The sequence below is a fragment of the Nyctibius grandis genome, chromosome 1 (assembly GCF_013368605.1).
Source record: "Nyctibius grandis isolate bNycGra1 chromosome 1, bNycGra1.pri, whole genome shotgun sequence".
In the NCBI taxonomy this organism is placed as follows: domain Eukaryota; kingdom Metazoa; phylum Chordata; class Aves; order Nyctibiiformes; family Nyctibiidae; genus Nyctibius; species Nyctibius grandis.
This window is the reverse complement of record NC_090658.1, coordinates 109,890,364-109,907,711: the sequence shown is the minus strand read 5'-3', so window position 1 is coordinate 109,907,711 and position 17,348 is coordinate 109,890,364. Positions and strand designations below refer to the sequence as shown.

The 17,348-nt window shown below is 45.9% G+C and overlaps 1 protein-coding gene across 7 annotated transcripts in view; it reads right to left on the bottom strand.

The window, feature by feature from the left end:
* ERICH1 (glutamate rich 1) overlaps window positions 1-16,296 on the bottom strand; it is a 98,360-nt gene extending 82,064 nt beyond the window's left edge. For all 7 annotated transcript variants that reach the window (XR_011048380.1, XR_011048382.1, XR_011048379.1 and 4 more), the window contains exon 1: window positions 16,198-16,296. Coding sequence is in view for 3 of the 7 variants with exons in the window: in XM_068403267.1 (XP_068259368.1) it covers window positions 16,198-16,219 (22 nt within the window). In the remaining 4 variants the exon portion in view is untranslated. The remainder of the gene's footprint in view (window positions 1-16,197) is intronic.
* Window positions 16,297-17,348: the final 1,052 nt, after the last annotated feature.

The following is a 17,348-nucleotide window of genomic DNA, read 5'->3' as shown; positions in this document are numbered from 1 at the left end:
TTTTCTATGCTTATTCATCATTCAGTGGCATGAAAAAACCTGTGACAAGCTGCCAGCCATGTCCCCATCAAGTAAGCACAATCCATTTTGCAAGATATGGGTTAAGATTACTGTTCCCAGAAACGGACATCAACAAGTGACTGTGTATTTTCTTTTCATAAGGTTCTCTTGTCAGGATATTCTACAGTTAGCAAGGCAAAATCCACAACTACTCCGCTCAGAGAAAGCAGACAAATAAGCAGTGTAATAAGACAAAGATCTGCCCTTTGCAGATCTCTGGGTCTAAAGCAAGTTATCTAAGAGGTTTATCCTGGATCCTTTCCCTAAGCATTGCTATTAACACTGCAGCATTTTAATGAACTCCAGTAGAGCTGTGACTAAACGTCATGGTTTAACCCTGGTAGGCAGCGAAGCCCTACACAGCCGCTTGCTCACTTCACACCCCCCCACCCCCGGTGGGATGGGAAAGAGAATCGGAAAGGTAGAACTGAGACAACTTGTGGGTTGAGATGAAGACAGTTTAATAGGGAAAGCAAAGGCCATACACACAAGCAAAGCAAAACAAGGAATTAATTCATTCCTTCCCATCAGCAGGCAGGTGTTCAGCCATCTCCAGGGCAGCAGGGCTCCATCACACGTAACGGTGACTTAGGAAGACAAATGCCATCACTCCGAATGTCCCCCTCTTCCTTCCTCTTCCCCCAGCTTTATATGCTGAGCACGATGTCATATGGTGTGGGATATCCCTTTGGTCAGTTGGGGTCAGCTGTCCCGGCTGTGTCCCCTCCCAATTTCTTTGTGCACACCCGGCCAGCTCGCTGGTGGGGCAGTCCGTGAAACAGAGCAGGCCTTGGCATTGTGCAAGCACTGCTCAGCCATAACCAAGACACTGGTGTGTTATCAACACAAATCCAAAACATAGCACAACTGGAGCTGTTATGAAGAAAATTAACTCTAGCACAGCCAAAACCAGTACACAAAAATAACATTCAAGCACATGTATCGAGGAAGCTATTCTCCCAAAGCAAATGATCATCGAGATACTGATGAACTATCTATGGAAATACAATGTCTCCAAATCTGCAGAGGAGAGCCAGCCTCCCCATAGCTACAGCGGATTTTATTCTCCCTATCTTGAAATCTGATTTCTCTAGTAATCTGCTCAGTTACCTCACAGAAAAATGACTTCACTCTTTCTTTCCTTTTTAAAATACAGGGATTATACTCATACGCATATTAGCATTGTTTCAGAAAGCAATACGAGACCAGCTTTGATACGCTCATTCCTCCTCATTCACATGTGGCTCTCCACATCTCCAATACCTATGCTTGAGAAAGCAAGCTGAAACAATGCCTGCCTTTGAAGGCTGTGAATACTGAGGAAAGTATTCTTCCACAAAAATCTCTCTTGTTCAGAAAAAAATATCTAGATCAGTAGCAGCAATAGATTTACTTCAGCAAAGATGTGCTTTAGCTGACAACACCAAAGCAGCATCCAATCTTACAGGCTGGAGCTCTCAGCAGAGACAGGAAGAAGCAGCTGGGTGCAGAGTGGGGGACTTCTTTATTGCCTGCAAAGCTTTCACATCTCTGTCAGTGCGTCTCAGCGCTGCAAAGTCATCTCTTAAGATGACTGGTAAGCCCCAATAACCACAACCGAATGGAAATGAGCAGCAGTGACACCTAGGCATGACAAGGTCCCTGTTTGGAACCAGATATATTTCAAGCCTTCTGAAGACAGCAGGAAGCAATGTATCCCAGCAGTACACCTTCCTTGCGAGAATGAAGAAGGTGGTATCACCAGAGAACAGCTGAAGAAACTGACTGATTTAGTGTCAACTATTCGCAATCCTAAGTACAGTCTAGCCTGGGAAAAAAAAAAAAATCTGCCTGCAGCCCAAAATTTTTTGAGCAAGTTTGTTCTGCGTATCAATGAACACAGAAATGAGGCTCTGAGGAATATCTATCCTGCCATACTCAGCAGCTTTACATGCTCCAAAGAAGCACTTTGCTTTGCAGTTAAGAGTCTTGGAGCTGAGCTACCAAAACATTTTTCAGATGACAGAGGATGCTCTTTCCGCAGGGTTTTATTGCTGCAATTACTTAAAAAAAAGATATCCTGTGATATCCATGAGCATTGGCTTAATCACAGGAGGCTGGTCTTGCCTGATGCTACAGAGCAGCTTTTCTCCCCTATTCAAAACTCTCCTTATCCCAATGCCTTTGGCAGTATGCAGCATCAGAGATCAGTCCATCTGGTAAGAACTGCTCAAATCCTTAAAAATAACTACCTCTTAACAGGAGATTATGAATAAAGAAAATTCAAGGAAAAATATCTACTACCAGAGACATATCTAACCTATCAAAGTTCCAAAATCACAGAATCACAGAATCAGTCAGGTTGGAAGAGACCTCTGGGATCATCGAGTCCAACCATTGCACTGACACCACCATGTCAACTAGACCATGGCACTAAGTGCCATGTCCAGTCTTTTCTTAAACACATCCAGAGATGGTGACTCCACCACCTCCCTGGGCAGCCCATTCCAATGTCTAATAACCCTTTCTGAGAAGAAATTCTTCCTAATGTCCAACCTGAACCTCCCCTGGCGAAGCTTGAGGCTGTGTCCTCTTGTCCTATCACTAGTTGCCTGGGAGAACTTGCTCTCACCATACCCATAGCATAGCCAAGTACATATGGTTACTTCTTGTTGTTGTTTTCCAGTCAACATAACTGACGGAGGATCTGTACTGATTCATGCCGTCTTCCAACAGATCAATATGGAAACACTTTTCCACTTTTCGTGGCAGACTGATGTCTCCAAATAAGCATATACAATTTTGAGACATGCCTCAAGAAAAGAAAGGAGACTACAGAAAGATGAGGGATACACTCTTTGGAGCAACAACCAATGTAAATTGCCACATTTACATACAGCATTAATGCACAAGGTACAAGAGAGTGAATTTAAGATATTCTATTGTGTATGTTTTTGGGACATTATTGAAAATTGTATTCACATATTACAAAACCTGGTGTTCCAGTCTGGAAAATAAAGAATAGTTCGAGGGGAATTATCTCTGGAACTGAGCCTGTAATCGAACAGGAAAGAAATGTGAACAGCAGTAAGAAGCCAATTACAAGGGAAAAAAGGGAAGCCTTGCTGCAGAGACTACTGCAAATATCTCTCTCCTCTTAGAACAAAACAGTCTCCGGAACTAATATATGAGGATGCTGGAAGTGAGAGAGGAAAGCAGATAAGCTAAAAGGTTTAGGGGCCAAGCATGTCAGTGATGTGGATACAGCTGAAAGCAACATAGAATGTTTGTTAGCATTAGTCTGCATTGCTTTCAACTGTCCTTACTTCTCTACAAAATCTGAGACAGCAGACAGTCATCCAAGAAGTTTTATAGGGCATAGACCAGGCAAGAATTAATGAAAGGAAAACTTGAGTTCACCCAATTCATGGTAAGTGTTTAAAAACTACCACAGTAGCTTATCATGGCTTTATTTGTCTGAGGTATAATTGATAGCTTATTACTCCCAACCTACTGAAGATGCTTTCTGAGTTCTATAGGGAATATATTCTGCAATGTGAAGAAAAATTTCCCCATAGCTATACGTTACTGAAGGAAGACATGGCTGTGAACACCTGGTCACACAGTGACAACTGGAGGAAGCTCTAAGCCTCTAGGTTAGGTGAGCATGGCCCAGGGACCAGCATATGTTGGAGTTCTGTGTTATCAGAGCAGAAATAGTTGCCTTTCAGTTCTGAGCAGCGTGTGGAAAAGTTTTTCCACTGCTGATGTCTCCAGAGTGCAAACAGAAGCACAAATAGAACTGTGCAGAAGTGCTTGCCACATTTTGTGTGCTCTTTCAACTCCAGGAAACTGACAGGACTTTAATACTACAATGGATAGTACAATACTAGATTCTTTATGCTGTGAGATGCATAGTGTTGAAAACAAGACACTGAAGGTGAGTGAATACAAGAGAAGCATTAGACTTTTTAGAACCATCAACTAAAGATGACTTTGTGTTCTGAATCTACCTGAATTTGCCAGACATCAGACCACGTGTGTGCACACATGGAGGCGGGGGGCAAGAGTTGTGCATGCCACACCAGTTTTGTGGAATAGATTAAAGACAGTTCAAGGTTACACAAAGGAAACTTCACAATGTTAGAGCCAGGCACATGGCCAAAAGGATGTACTGCACAGTAATAATATTAACAGAAATACCCAGCTGAAATCCTAAATGTTTAAAGACAGTCTCCAATCTTTTGCTATAAGGGCAGACCCCTACCCTAGATTTAGACCATTGCATGATAGATTTAGACCAACAAGAAGTCTAAAACAGATCTCTCACGTTAAAGCTAGCAAAAAGGAGTCATCACATGTCAAACAATACCAGATAGGTTGACTTTCATTAAGTACGGTAATGGTGTACAAGAAAGATATTCATAAAGAAAGAATAAGTTACTAGTTATGCCCACTGCATGGCTGTTGCTTTTTTAAAGGGGTAAAAACCACATAACATCTTCATGCAGTAACTAAGATCCTGAACTTTGCTTACTACTTCAGCAGTACCTGAGGCACAGTCACATTTAAGGGCAGCACATAAAAATACATATACACAACTCATTTAGAGCATTAGGATGAGATTTTGCTCCGCTTCCTCACAGGAATCCCACTGACATCAAGTTTCCCACTTAAAGAAAAGGAAGTGTAATTTGGCTTATAGTAGTGGCAAATAACACAGTTTAAAGAGCCAACAGTGGAAGATTTTTAATCTGTACAGCCACTGTACTTTAATTCAAAATATAATTATATTTAAACACATGAACTTTCCTCACAGCATTATTAAGAGCCTACACCATTTTACAGTGAAGTACATGGCTTCTGTGTACTTCTATAGCTTCAAAGCACACTGTGGTTTTGTGTCCGAGATGTAGAGAGCTGTAAACACAAGATGAAGAGAGTAGCTGGTGTATTTCTGCAGTTAGAATATTTCAGTTGGAAGGGACCTACAATGATCATCTGGTCCAGCTGCCTGCAAGTTTTCAGTAGAAAACTTCAATTCTAATAGACCTACAACTGTGAAAAGTGAAATACTCTTAGTCTTGTCTTCTGAGTAAGTTTTCTATTTAATTTCAAAAGTGAAACAAATTCACTTTCCAGCTGACAACACGCAACACCATCAAAATACCCAGCCTGTAATCGAAAGCACTGAATGTTCCTACTGTGCAATGAGCTGCAGCAACACCAGAAGACATGTCTTTACAGGAATTCCTCAGTGATGAAAAGGAGCCAGGATTTTCGGAAATGAGAACAAGTTGCAACAGGTACCAGACTAGTTCCATGGCTAATTTTCGACAAATCGTGTGGAAATAATGAAGTACAAATACATCAGAAAGCTGAAAAAGCACCAGATCTCTACAGTTTGATGTAACATAAACAAAGCAAAGCATAACTCCAAGAAATAGAGTGCAGAACACATGCTGGCTAGACATAAAAATTGTGAGCATCCAGGATCTTTCTACCACCATTTTGTGAGAAGAGTAAAAAGCCTCCTTCAAATAAACGCATTGTTTGGCATCTATGTATTAATCGACACCACTTTAAGTTTCTCATGTATGTAAGCAGACTATCCACAAACACACATGTGCCAACACTGGAACAGCACTGCAGATTTATAAAGGTTCTCCTGGGGTCGACAGCGTGACTTAAATCTGTGTTAAGACTGACTGTAAGAAAAGCATGCTGAATAACTACACAAATAAAGTTCTGAACAACATCAGAAGTGTTCCTGTACAGCTGAGTGTAGGAGGCAACAGTTTCCTCAAAAACATTTCTGTGGAGAATGCTTGCCACATACTTTTGGCTACTTGCCATACATACTGTAAGCACCTTCACCGCTTTTCTCCATTGGTTGCCTTCTGCCTACTCAAATGCAACTTGGGCTGCAAGAATAAAAGAAGTGGCATCAAGAGGGCTGAACACATTAGAATTCTGCGAAGCTCGCAAGTTGCCTTACTTGGTCTCTCTATCCCACAAACAGAAGAGTTTTCCAAAAAGGGAAGAGTCAGGAATTTCTTCCGAAACCATCCCATGTGTGAGATCTGTTAACATGCTATTTCTGCTAAAGCAGAAGAAAAGATAGTACAGCAGAACAGAAGAGGATGGAAAGAGCAGACAGAATGATAATCCACACGCAGAACATATGGATAAGGCTTCATTAAAATGTTGAGTTCATCTCTGTTAGTGCAGAATTACTCTCTCATATTCAAAAGGATTTGCATCCTTTAAGTCTCTTATTATGCAAGTACCACATCTCCTACGAAGGCCATAACAGGATTTAACAGAATAGTAATAAAAATCACAGAACCGTTAAGGTTGGAAAGGACCTCTGGACATCATCTACTCCAATCCTAATGCTCAGAGTAGGATCAACTAGAACAGATTGGTTAGGGCCTTGTCTAGTTGGGTACAACAACCCCATTGTCTGGATAATTTCTTCTTGTCTAATCATGGCTGGGCAGTCAACTCTTGACTGGAGATGCTCAAGGGGACCACTTGAAAAAGAGTGGCTCTCGAAAAAGAGATACCCGGATTTCATTAGGACCCAAAGCAACAAGTTGTAAAAGCATTTTCATTTAAAGAGACCGCTACATACAGAAAATGTTAGCCAGACTGCCATTTCTACCAGCTAGCAGGTGGAAGATTGATAATAACTTCTGGCCAGGAGCTACTATCTATTCCGTTAAACCATTCCCCACTAAGCTTACTTGCCCTTTAACCATACAGCCAGGAGCTTCATGTTTTAGGTCTTCCGGATTCCTTCTCAATGAGTGGTTCAACTGGCCAAATCGATGAACAAAGGTCTTCACTGTATTTGTTTGGCCTAACACACAGTGGTTATTTAAGTCGCAAAAAGACAAAGGCACCTAGTTTGTATTTCAGACACTATGGGCAAAACTCGGTTTGCAGTTACGATGCCAAGTGGTAGACACATGCAAGGTGTCATACTTCGTTTACACGTAAGACACCCCTCCAGAGACCTAGTGTATACAAGACACTAATTCTGCTGACCAGAGGTACTCAGTACAGATGATACTGCACTGACTACACGCCCCTGTTATAGTCAACAGAAATCAATACACAGGACCTCTAAAGATAATTAAATTTATTAATCTTGACCTAAATTTCACAATAAAAGAAAAGCCACACACACATTGCTCCCAGACAAAAACAAAACCTCCAATCAGGCCACAGACTACTACCCCCTGCTGATCTTCCAGACAGGTGGGGAAGAAGCTGCATCCCGTAGTCTGAGGGGGATGAAGAAAGACTACAAGGCTCTAGGACGGTTGGTGAAAGAGTCTGGGGCACAAGTTGTTTTCTCCTCCCTCCTTCCATTTTCAGGTGATGACGTGGGATGGAATAGTAGGATTCTCTCTATTAATGCCTGGCTACGAGACTGGTGCTACAGGCAGGGCTTTGGGTTCTTCGATAATGGCTGGTTTTATAAGACAACAGGCGTGACAGTAATACATGGGAAAGGTTTATGTCGTAGGGGCAAAAGGGTTCTGGGACAGGAATTAGCAGGGCTGATTCGGAGAGCTTTAAACTAGATTCGAAGGGGGATGGGGTAGTAGCTGGGCTTGCACCACTGGGGCAACGCTCTAGTGTTGAGGTAGACCAGGAGGCCTCCCATCCCCCTGGGGTGAAATCGGTGTGCTCAGCTCGGTCCCTGAAATGCCTGTACACCAATGCACGCAGCATGGGGAATAAACAGGAGGAGCTGGAAATCCGTGTTCGGTCGGGGGGCTATGATCTAGTGGCAATTACAGAGACTTGGTGGGACGCCTCGCATGACTGGAATGTGGTCATGGATGGCTATGTCCTGTTCAGGAAAGACAGGCCACTAAGGAGAGGTGGTGGAGTTGCTCTTTATGTGAGTGAGCAGCTAGAATGTATTGAGTTCTGTCCAGGGGCGGATCAGGAGCGAGTTGAGAGTTTGTGGGTGCGAATTAAGGGGCAGGCTGGCAGGGGTGATACTGTTGTGGGTGTCTATTACAGACCACCGGATCAGGATGAGGAGGGTGATGAGGCCTTCTACAGGCAGCTGAGAGCAGTCTCCCAATTACAGGGCCTGGTTGTCATGGGGGATTTCAACTACCCTGATATTTGCTGGGAGGCCTACTCAGCCAGCCATCCTCAGTCCAGGAGGTTCCTCCAGTGCATTGATGATAACTTTCTGATGCAAATGGTGGATGAGCCAACTAGGAGAGGAGCGCTGCTGGATCTTATCCTCACTAACAAGGAGGGTCTGGTTGAAGCAGTGAAGGCTGAGGGCAGCCTTGGTTGTAGTGACCATGAGATGGTAGAGTTCAGGATCTCATGTGGCAGGAACAGAATAGCTAGCAGAATCACAACCCTGGACTTCAGGAGGGCCAACTTTGGCCTTTTCAAGCAATTGCTAGGGGAAATCCCATGGGACAGGGTACTAGAAGGTAAGGGGGCCCAAGATAGTTGGTTAGCATTCAAGGACTGCTTCTTCCGAGCTCAAGATCAGAGCATCCCAGCAGGTAGGAAGTCAAGGAAGGGTACCAGGAGACCTGCATGGTTGAACAGGGAACTGCTGGGCAAACTCAAGTGGAAGAAGAGGGTGTACAGATCGTGGAAGGAGGGGCTGGCCACTTGGGAGGAATATAAGTCTGTTGTCAGAGGATGTAGGGAGGCAACTAGGAAAGCTAAGGCCTCCTTGGAATTAAACCTTGCAAGAGAGGTCAAGGACAACAGAAAGGGCTTCTTCAAATACATTGCAGGTAAAGCCAACACTAGAGGCAATGTAGGCCCACTGATGAATGAGGTGGGGGTCCTGGAGACAGAGGATAAAAAGAAGGCGGAGTTACTGAATGCCTTCTTTGCCTCTGTCTATACTGTTGGAGGCTGTCCTGAGGAGCCCCGGACCCCTGAGGCCCCAGAAGAAGTCAGGATAGAGGAGGAATCTGTCTTGGTTGATGAGGGCTGGGTCAGGGACCAATTAAGCAACCTGGACGTCCATAAATCCATGGGCCCTGATGGGATGCACCCGCGGGTGCTGAGGGAGCTGGCGGAAGCCATTGCTAGGCCACTCTCCATCATCTTTGCTAAGTCGTGGGCAACGGGAGAGGTGCCTGAGGACTGGAGGAAAGCAAATGTCACTCCAGTCTTCAAAAAGGGCAAGAAGGAGGACCCGGGTAACTATAGACCGCTCAGCCTCACCTCCATCCCCGGAAAGGTGACAGAACAACTTGTTCTTGGTGCTGTCTCTAGGCACATCAAGGATAGGGGGATCATTAGGGGCACTCAGCATGGCTTCACCAAGGGGAAGTCATGCTCAACCAACTTGATAGCCTTTTATGAGGACGTAACCTGGTGGATAGATGATGGTAAAGCTGTGGATGTGGTCTATCTCGATTTCAGTAAAGCGTTTGACATGGTCTCCCACAGCATCCTTGCAGCTAAACTGAGGAAGTGTGGTCTGGATGATCGGGTAGTGAGGTGGATTGTGAACTGGCTGAAGAAAAGAAGCCAGAGAGTGGTGGTCAATGGGACAGAGTCCAGTTGGAGGCCTGTGTCTAGCGGAGTCCCTCAAGGGTCGGTACTGGGACCAGTTCTATTCAATATATTCATTAATGACTTGGATGAAGGAATAGAGTGCACTGTCCGCAAGTTCGCCGATGACACAAAACTGGGAGGAGTGGCTGATGCGCCGGAAGGCTGCGCAGCCATTCAGAGAGACCTGGACACGCTGGAGAGTTGGGCGGGGAAAAATTTAATGAAATATAATAAGGGCAAGTGTAGAGTCCTGCATCTGGGCAAGAACAACCCCATGTACCAGTACAAGTTGGGGACAGAGCTGTTGGAGAGCAGCGTAGGGGAAAGGGACCTGGGGGTCCTAGTGGACAACAGGATGACCATGAGCCAGCAGTGTGCCCTTGTGGCCAAGAAGGCCAGTGGCATCCTGGGGTGTATTAGAAGGGGTGTGGTTAGCAGGTCAAGAGAGGTTCTCTTCCCCCTCTACTCTGCCCTGGTGAGGCCGCATCAGGAATATTGTGTCCAGTTCTAGGCCCCTCAGTTCAAGAAGGACAGGGAACTGCTAGAGAGAGTCCAGCACAGAGCCACGAAGATGATTAAGGGAGTGGAACATCTCCCTTATGAGGAGAGGCTGAGGGAGCTGGGTCTCTTTAGCTTAGAGAAGCGGAGACTGAGGGGTGACCTCATTAATGTTTATAAATATGTAAAGGGCAAGTGTCATGAGGATGGAGCCAGGCTCTTCTCAGTGACATCCCTTGACAGGACAAGGGGCAATGGGTGCAAGCTGGAACACAGGAGGTTCCACATAAATAGGAGGAAAAACTTCTTTACAGTGAGGGTGACCGAACACTGGAACAGGCTGCCCAGAGAGGTTGTGGAGTCTCCTTCTCTGGAGACATTCAAAACCCGCCTGGACGTGTTCCTGTGTGATATGGTCTAGGCAATCCTGCCCCGACAGGGGGATTGGACTAGATGATCTTTCGAGGTGCCTTCCAATCCCTAACATTCTGTGATTCTGTGATCATCAACCCCTGCAGCCAAAACCCCCAGCTGAAGCTCAAAGAAACCAGAACCATTGCTAGAAATGGCAGAGACCAGAGGTGTGGATTAAGTCAAGACAGACACACAGAGACACATTCTACCTCTGATGGCAATGACTAGCTATTTAAACATTAACTTCAAAAATCTTTGAGTAGAGATCACCTAGTTGCAGAGAAGATTCCCCAGACTTGGGATACCAGTTCAGGCACTACCAGCAGACTAAAAATCAAACAAAGAGGAAAGGGAGGAGTTAACTAGAACAAAACGTTCCATAGCAGCTGAACAGGGTATCATTTTCCCACCCTCCCTAATTTTTATATGACTTTCCCATTTCCAAAAAGTTCAAGCTGCACAGAGATATGAGGAAAAGAAGAAGAATGCAGTGACATGCAATTACATCCTGTATAGTCTGACTATTCAGATCATCATAAGGGTGTATGTTATATTTAAGAAGTGATGCTCTTGTTCAAGTCAGGAGGAAGAAAACGAATATGTAATTTGCCTGCTACCAGTGAGGTCAGCTTTTCCAAGAGTGACATACTGCCATTCTACCATAGATAGAGTGTGTGCAAACCAAAGCAAAGCACTGCCATGGGAATAACAAAACTCATCTTTCCAAAGAGGGGAAAAAAATTGTGAAATATGCAGAATTCTATCTCCGGTCAAGGTACAGTTTTACATACATAGGAATGGGAAGCCTCCAATTTTAAACTATTTTCCTTTGTGTTCACAGTCTGCAAGCAGTCCTCATCCTGCAGGTGAAGCTATGGTAACAGGCTCTTAAGAGAGTAGCCGAAGGACAAAACTGGATAAAAGTAAGGACTGACAGATCTGCTGCAGAAAATTCAGTCTGAAGCTGACTATGTCTTGAAAGAGCCACTTATAAACAAACACAGAAACTAACATCTTACAAGATCTTGTGTTGTCAAAGAGGATGCCATTCTGCAGATCGTCTACAACACCTTCAGTTTTCATACTTCAGACTTAACTGCATCTAACTATAAATTTATAGTCCATGTTTCCAAACAGCACTGTTATTATCCAAAATTCTTTCTTGAGGAAGATACCAAGTAATTTTTCAGCTTCAAATTTCAGGGTGGAATTCACTTGCACCTTAAGACCAGAAAAGCACTAGGCTATCTTGTCTGAATGACTGGAAGAAGTAATTTTACACACCTAGCCACACTGAGACTGACAACTTGTGTCTGAATACTTCTAATATATTTCAAAAGACTCTGCAGGCCCTTCAAGAAGTGGAGGAACAAAATAGTTCACATTAGTTTTTTTTCCAATGCTTAATCACCTTTGGCATAAAACACACACACCATGTTTGTTACTCACATTTGAAAAGCTCGATTTTTTTTTTGCCTTGGTCTTTTTTCTTCCTCTCCTTACTATATTAAGGAATAGTGTATTACATAGTAAATTGTTTCCTATGAAGATCTCCCTACAGGTTAGAAACCTTGATTCTGAAGAAGAGTCTTTTGGTCTGGAAGGCACAGTCTCCCAGCCTCATATACCTTACTTTTAACTATCTGCCTTCGCAAAGAAAGCACTTCTTTTGAACAAAGGCTGTTTGCCCCATTTCCCCCTGAGCTGTTATGAACCGGGTCAGCAGATGCCAAGGAGGGTGGGTTGCTTGGTTTTGGTTTTTTTTTTTTGAACTACAAAACTCCGGGATTAACACTGAGTAGGAACACCATGGTGAAATGCTGATATCATAAACTGGTTATTTTTAACTCGACTAGCTCCTTATACAATCTTCTAGTTTTACTAGCCTCATGAAACTTGAATGACAGCTTAAAGGGCAAAATTTGTATAGTTTTTGACAGCATGTCTACACGTAAGGTGGAAATGGTCCCCTTTTCCAGTTCTACAATTGATCTCATTGACATTCCATATAACAGGTTTTTTTTTTTTTTACTCTTAATTGCTAAAGCTATTATTACATTATCTAGCAGGAAAAAGAAGAACACACATGTACTGTTCGGGAATCACATAACAGGATTTACTTGCATTCAAGGTCACATGAATTCTGTGCTTGAACTACCAGATATCAGCTGTCTGCATCTCAGTACGATTGTTAACCAAAACGTCACAGGGCAGCACCCGAGCATCTTTCACGTCTCTGTTTTAAATCTAGTGTGTAATACCCACTTCATGATATCTAGGTTCATCTCAAGACCTCTGACATTATTCTCACTGAAACAGTATCTATTAGTGTTCTACATCCTATTAGACATTAAAATCAGATGCTAATTGCCTAGATTTTACTCCTGTCTTATTCTTTATTACAGTTCAAGAACCACATAGTGTAAAAAACTCCAGTTTTGTGCTCTAATATAGTAGTTCATAAAACATGGCTCCATTTATCTTTCACCTAGCACTAATTTTTATAATATATGGAAAACCACTTTGTTATCTGAAACTCAGGAATATACCACTCTCCTATCTTTGAGGCAACTTTTGAACAACAACAACTTCTTTAAGCATATAGCACATGCCAGTAGGGTAGAAAGGAAGGAAAGGAGAAGAATATAGTGATTACATACCTACATTTATGTATTCACCTAAATTAAGGAGTGAGTCACAATGGGAGAGTGATTTACCACTCAGAGATTGACCTGTGTGCATCCAGGCCAACATAGTTCACAGCAATCGCAGATACAAAACAGTAAGTTATTCCCTAGGAAAAGCAGACATTTCTTTTCTCCTCTTAACTTGGACGAAACTGATTCAGCTTTACCAAGTACAATCTGTGTCACACTGCAGTTTCAAATCAGTAAGACTGGTGTTACATCTGTCAGCAAATTCTGCATGACTGTGTCATTCAATAAGCAGCTGACTAATAGATCATGCCATCCTATCCCAACAAAGGGCTTTAGAGATCTCTCAGTAGGCCACCTTAATTGTAGCCACAAGCTCCTAGAGATTTAAAACTTGACATGACACAGATGATAAGAAGCTACATAACCAACACGAGAACATCAGGATTTTGTTCCAGATGTTCAGAAGTGCCCTGTCTGCCTCGCAGTGAAACCTTGTAAGATGTCCTGAGAAAACAGAGCATCTTCACCATTATTTCAATTTGTGCACGCTATCCATTTTTCTAAGTATCTTTCACAATACTTAATGATACATTTTTCACACTGCACCATCATCTTGATCTTACCTGGCACAATCAAACAGACCTCACTCAAAACACCTAAAGATATGTCACCCACCCTTACTAAAGAAGCTCAACTTTGCCGATTATTAATAATAATAATTCTGGCTACTCAAAGTTGCGCCAACTGTAAATCATAACTATAAGAAACTTTTTTCCCCTCTCTCTTCTGAGATAGGTTTTAGGGGAAAGGAACAAAAAAAAGGCTGTGCACTTATAATATCACTGGTCACCAAGACCAGTCCCCTGCCAGCACAGGTGTAAAATTTCTAAATTTCAGAAAGTTTAAACCTTCCTTCAAACTAAAGAACTCATACCCAGATGCAAACAGCATACGGCTTGAAGTGAATATCAAACTATACCACGCATGTGGCCTGAAGTTAAATGTTATGGTAGATGTTGGGGGTAACACGGAGAACAGACAAATAGTACTATAATGGCCTAGAGCACTGCCATAAGAATAGCTAAAAACAGTAAAAAAAAAAAAAAGTCGTTCAGATTACTGAAGGGAAAAAAACCTGGAAATTTTAAAGAGACAGCTTGCTCCCTCTGCTCATATGAAACTAAAATGAAGCTCAATATACTAGTATTTACAAAACAAGCCATGAAACTGGCAAGGGTAACATCACTAAGCACAGGCAAGAGTTCAACAAGACTGTGCATAATTTAAGTTTTATTTAAAAGGAATCTTCATAAGTTCATATAATATAAAATATAAACACATTTGAATGTCTATCTTCGGCATCTTCAATCTACCCCTATACACAGGAGCAAAAACAACCTTAAAGAGAAGCATCTAAACTTTCTTTTTCAGCTCTTTTCTGAGACACTTGTCTTTTAAAAATGTATATAGTTTTACCCAACAGAAAGTCAACAGTTTCTGTATATGCTATTGGCCGTAGAGGCTGATCAGATGAGGTTGGAAACGCTTCCAATTTTGTTACTTCATCCCAGGTGACCAGGTGGCATCCCATCATCCTTTTATTTCTTGCTGTATTTTCTTTCCAATCTTAAGTCATCACTCCTTAGAGTGGCTGAAGAAAACTTAAGCGATTTCTAACTCTACACAGGAAAGACAGTCACTCAGCATAATCATTTCAGCTATCTCTTCCACCCTACAGAAACAAATGGTTCTTTATTTGACCTTCAGTTTTAAACAGTTACAGTGCTTTGGAATTTGTTTCCCCAACTCTCTGCTCCAGAGTCACGGGTTTATTTACAAGTGAATGAACTCACTCTTCCCAACTCTCTAACCTTCTCCCACAAGACATCCATTTGTAATTCTCTGCTTTTCCTCAAAGGAAGTCACACTAGGAGCAAAACAGTTACTCCATCAGCCTTCTCCATTTCTTACAATGAAGCTGCATCTAAACCACAGAGAATACTACTCTGTTTTTATACTTTCTTCAAAACTATCACTAGTTGCAGTCAGCCAGCAAATAGCTTAAACACTAACCCTTGCTGTTCAGTCTCACTCTCACGTTGTTATCTTCACAAGAAGGATTCGAGTTTCAGGATGCTGGAACTGTTTGAAAACTCAAGAACCAGCCACGAAGTCACTACAACAAGCAAGCGTTCAGGTCTCTTATAGTTCAGCCCTACTCAACTCCCCTAAGAACAAGATATCACTTAAAGAACACCTGTATTTTTACTATTGAATTCTTCCTGTGCAAGGCCACGTCTTATAAAACATAAAGGCAAACCAAATGGACTGAAGTTATAGCCGGACAGAGGAATGCTCTTCTTTTTTTTTGGAAGCACGATGCCATGGTTATTTCAGAACTGTGCTAACACGCTTTAAATAAGCCAGCCTACATGGTCACTGACAGCGAGTACACATGCACATGTGTACTGAGGCAATGGGTGATCATCTTAAAATACTTTATTAAAGAACTGATTTTATTTATTCTTGCCAGCCGCAGGCAGGAATATGTGGCAGCAGGAACTCTCCCTGGCCCCTCCGAGCCACGGGGGTACCGGACGGGGCTCTGAGGAGGGCTCAGAGCACGAGGCCGCGCGGCTGCTCACCCTGCACACCCACCGCCCCCGCCCTTCCCCACTTCACCTCAGGACCCCTCCCGCGCGGAGCCATCCCCCACGGCGGCCCCAGGCCGCTCGCCTCCCCCCGCTGCTCGGCTCCCCTCCCTGCCCACCCCCGGCTTCCCATCGCCCTCACCCGCGGAGAAGGGCGCCGAGGAGAGGGACAGGCAAGTCCCGCGGCGCGGCCCTGAGGAACCACGGCAGCACGGTACGCCCGGGCGGAAACGCGCCTCAGCCGAGGGCAGCTGCGCCCGGGGCCGTTAACCGCCTCCTCCCCAGGCCCCTCTGTCCCCAGCCCTAAGGAGCATGCACGGCAGGAGATACAACCCCACGGCACGGCACGGCACGGCCCGGCCCGGCCTTACCTTCCCTCCTGCTGAGGGCCATGGCCCCGAGCACACGGGCGGGCCCCGCCGGGTAGCCCGACCTGCCCCGCACAGTCGGTAGCTCCGCGCTCGCCCTCCTTCCTGCTCGCCGCCGCGCCTGTCCGTCACGAGACTGGAGGCGCGCCATTGGCGGAGACGGCGGCGGGGGCGTGTCCGTGCCGCCAGCTGGGTGCCGCGCGGCCCCGCCCCTCTCACCCGCGCTCCCTCCGTGACCGGCGCGGTGCCCGCGGGCTCCGGCAGGGGGAGCGCGGCTGCGCAGAGCCGGCGGGCGCCGCCGCGCGCGCGGGAGCGAGGGCGGGGGTGCGCGCGAGGAGGGGGGTACGGCGCGCGGGGAGCGGGCGGCGGCGCCCCGGCGGGGTGAGTGGCGGCGGGGTGATGCTGGGCGCGCGCCGCTGCTGCCGCTGCCGGCTGGGCGTCTCCTGCCCCTGACCCGGCAGCCCCGCGCGCAGCCCGCGCCCGCCGCGTGCATAATGCACTAGAATGTCCGCCCTGAAAAAGGTATGGGGGCACGGGAGGGGATGGGGGGACGGGAGGGGAGGCGGCCGCCGTCGGGGTGCCCCCGCCCCGGCAGCGGGGGGAGCGGGGTTGCCGATGCCGCGGGTCCAGCATGCGGGGACCGGCGCCGTCGGGGATGGGTGCCCGGCGAGCGGGGTGAAGGTGCGCCAGCCGCGCCGTCGGTTGTGGTGTCCTCCCACATCGTCCGCGCTGGCCGTGGCGGGGGTCTCGCCGTGACGGTGTCCCGCCGTGGCGGGGGTCTCGCCTCAGCGCGGCCCCGGCAGGACGGTTGCGCGGCGGGGTGCCCTGTGCCGGGCGGCTGCGGGCTCGCACCGGCCGCGGAGCGAGGGGAGAAGCGGCGCGGGTGGGGGGGGACGGACACGGACGGACCTTCCGTGCGGCCGGTTTGGCCGAAGAGAGCGGCGGGGCGGGGGATGCTGCGCGCGGAGCCGCAGCACCGGCGGCGACTTAAATTTTGTGAGCGCGTGATTGTCGGGGCTGCCCCGCGAGGAGGGGCCGGGGGAGCCGGGGCTGCAGCCGCGCCGCCGCCTGCACCGCCGCGTGCACCGCTTCCCCCGTTTCCTTCCCGGCCGCCGTGCCGCGAAGGGCGCAGGTACGTCGGAGGGGCCGCGCTG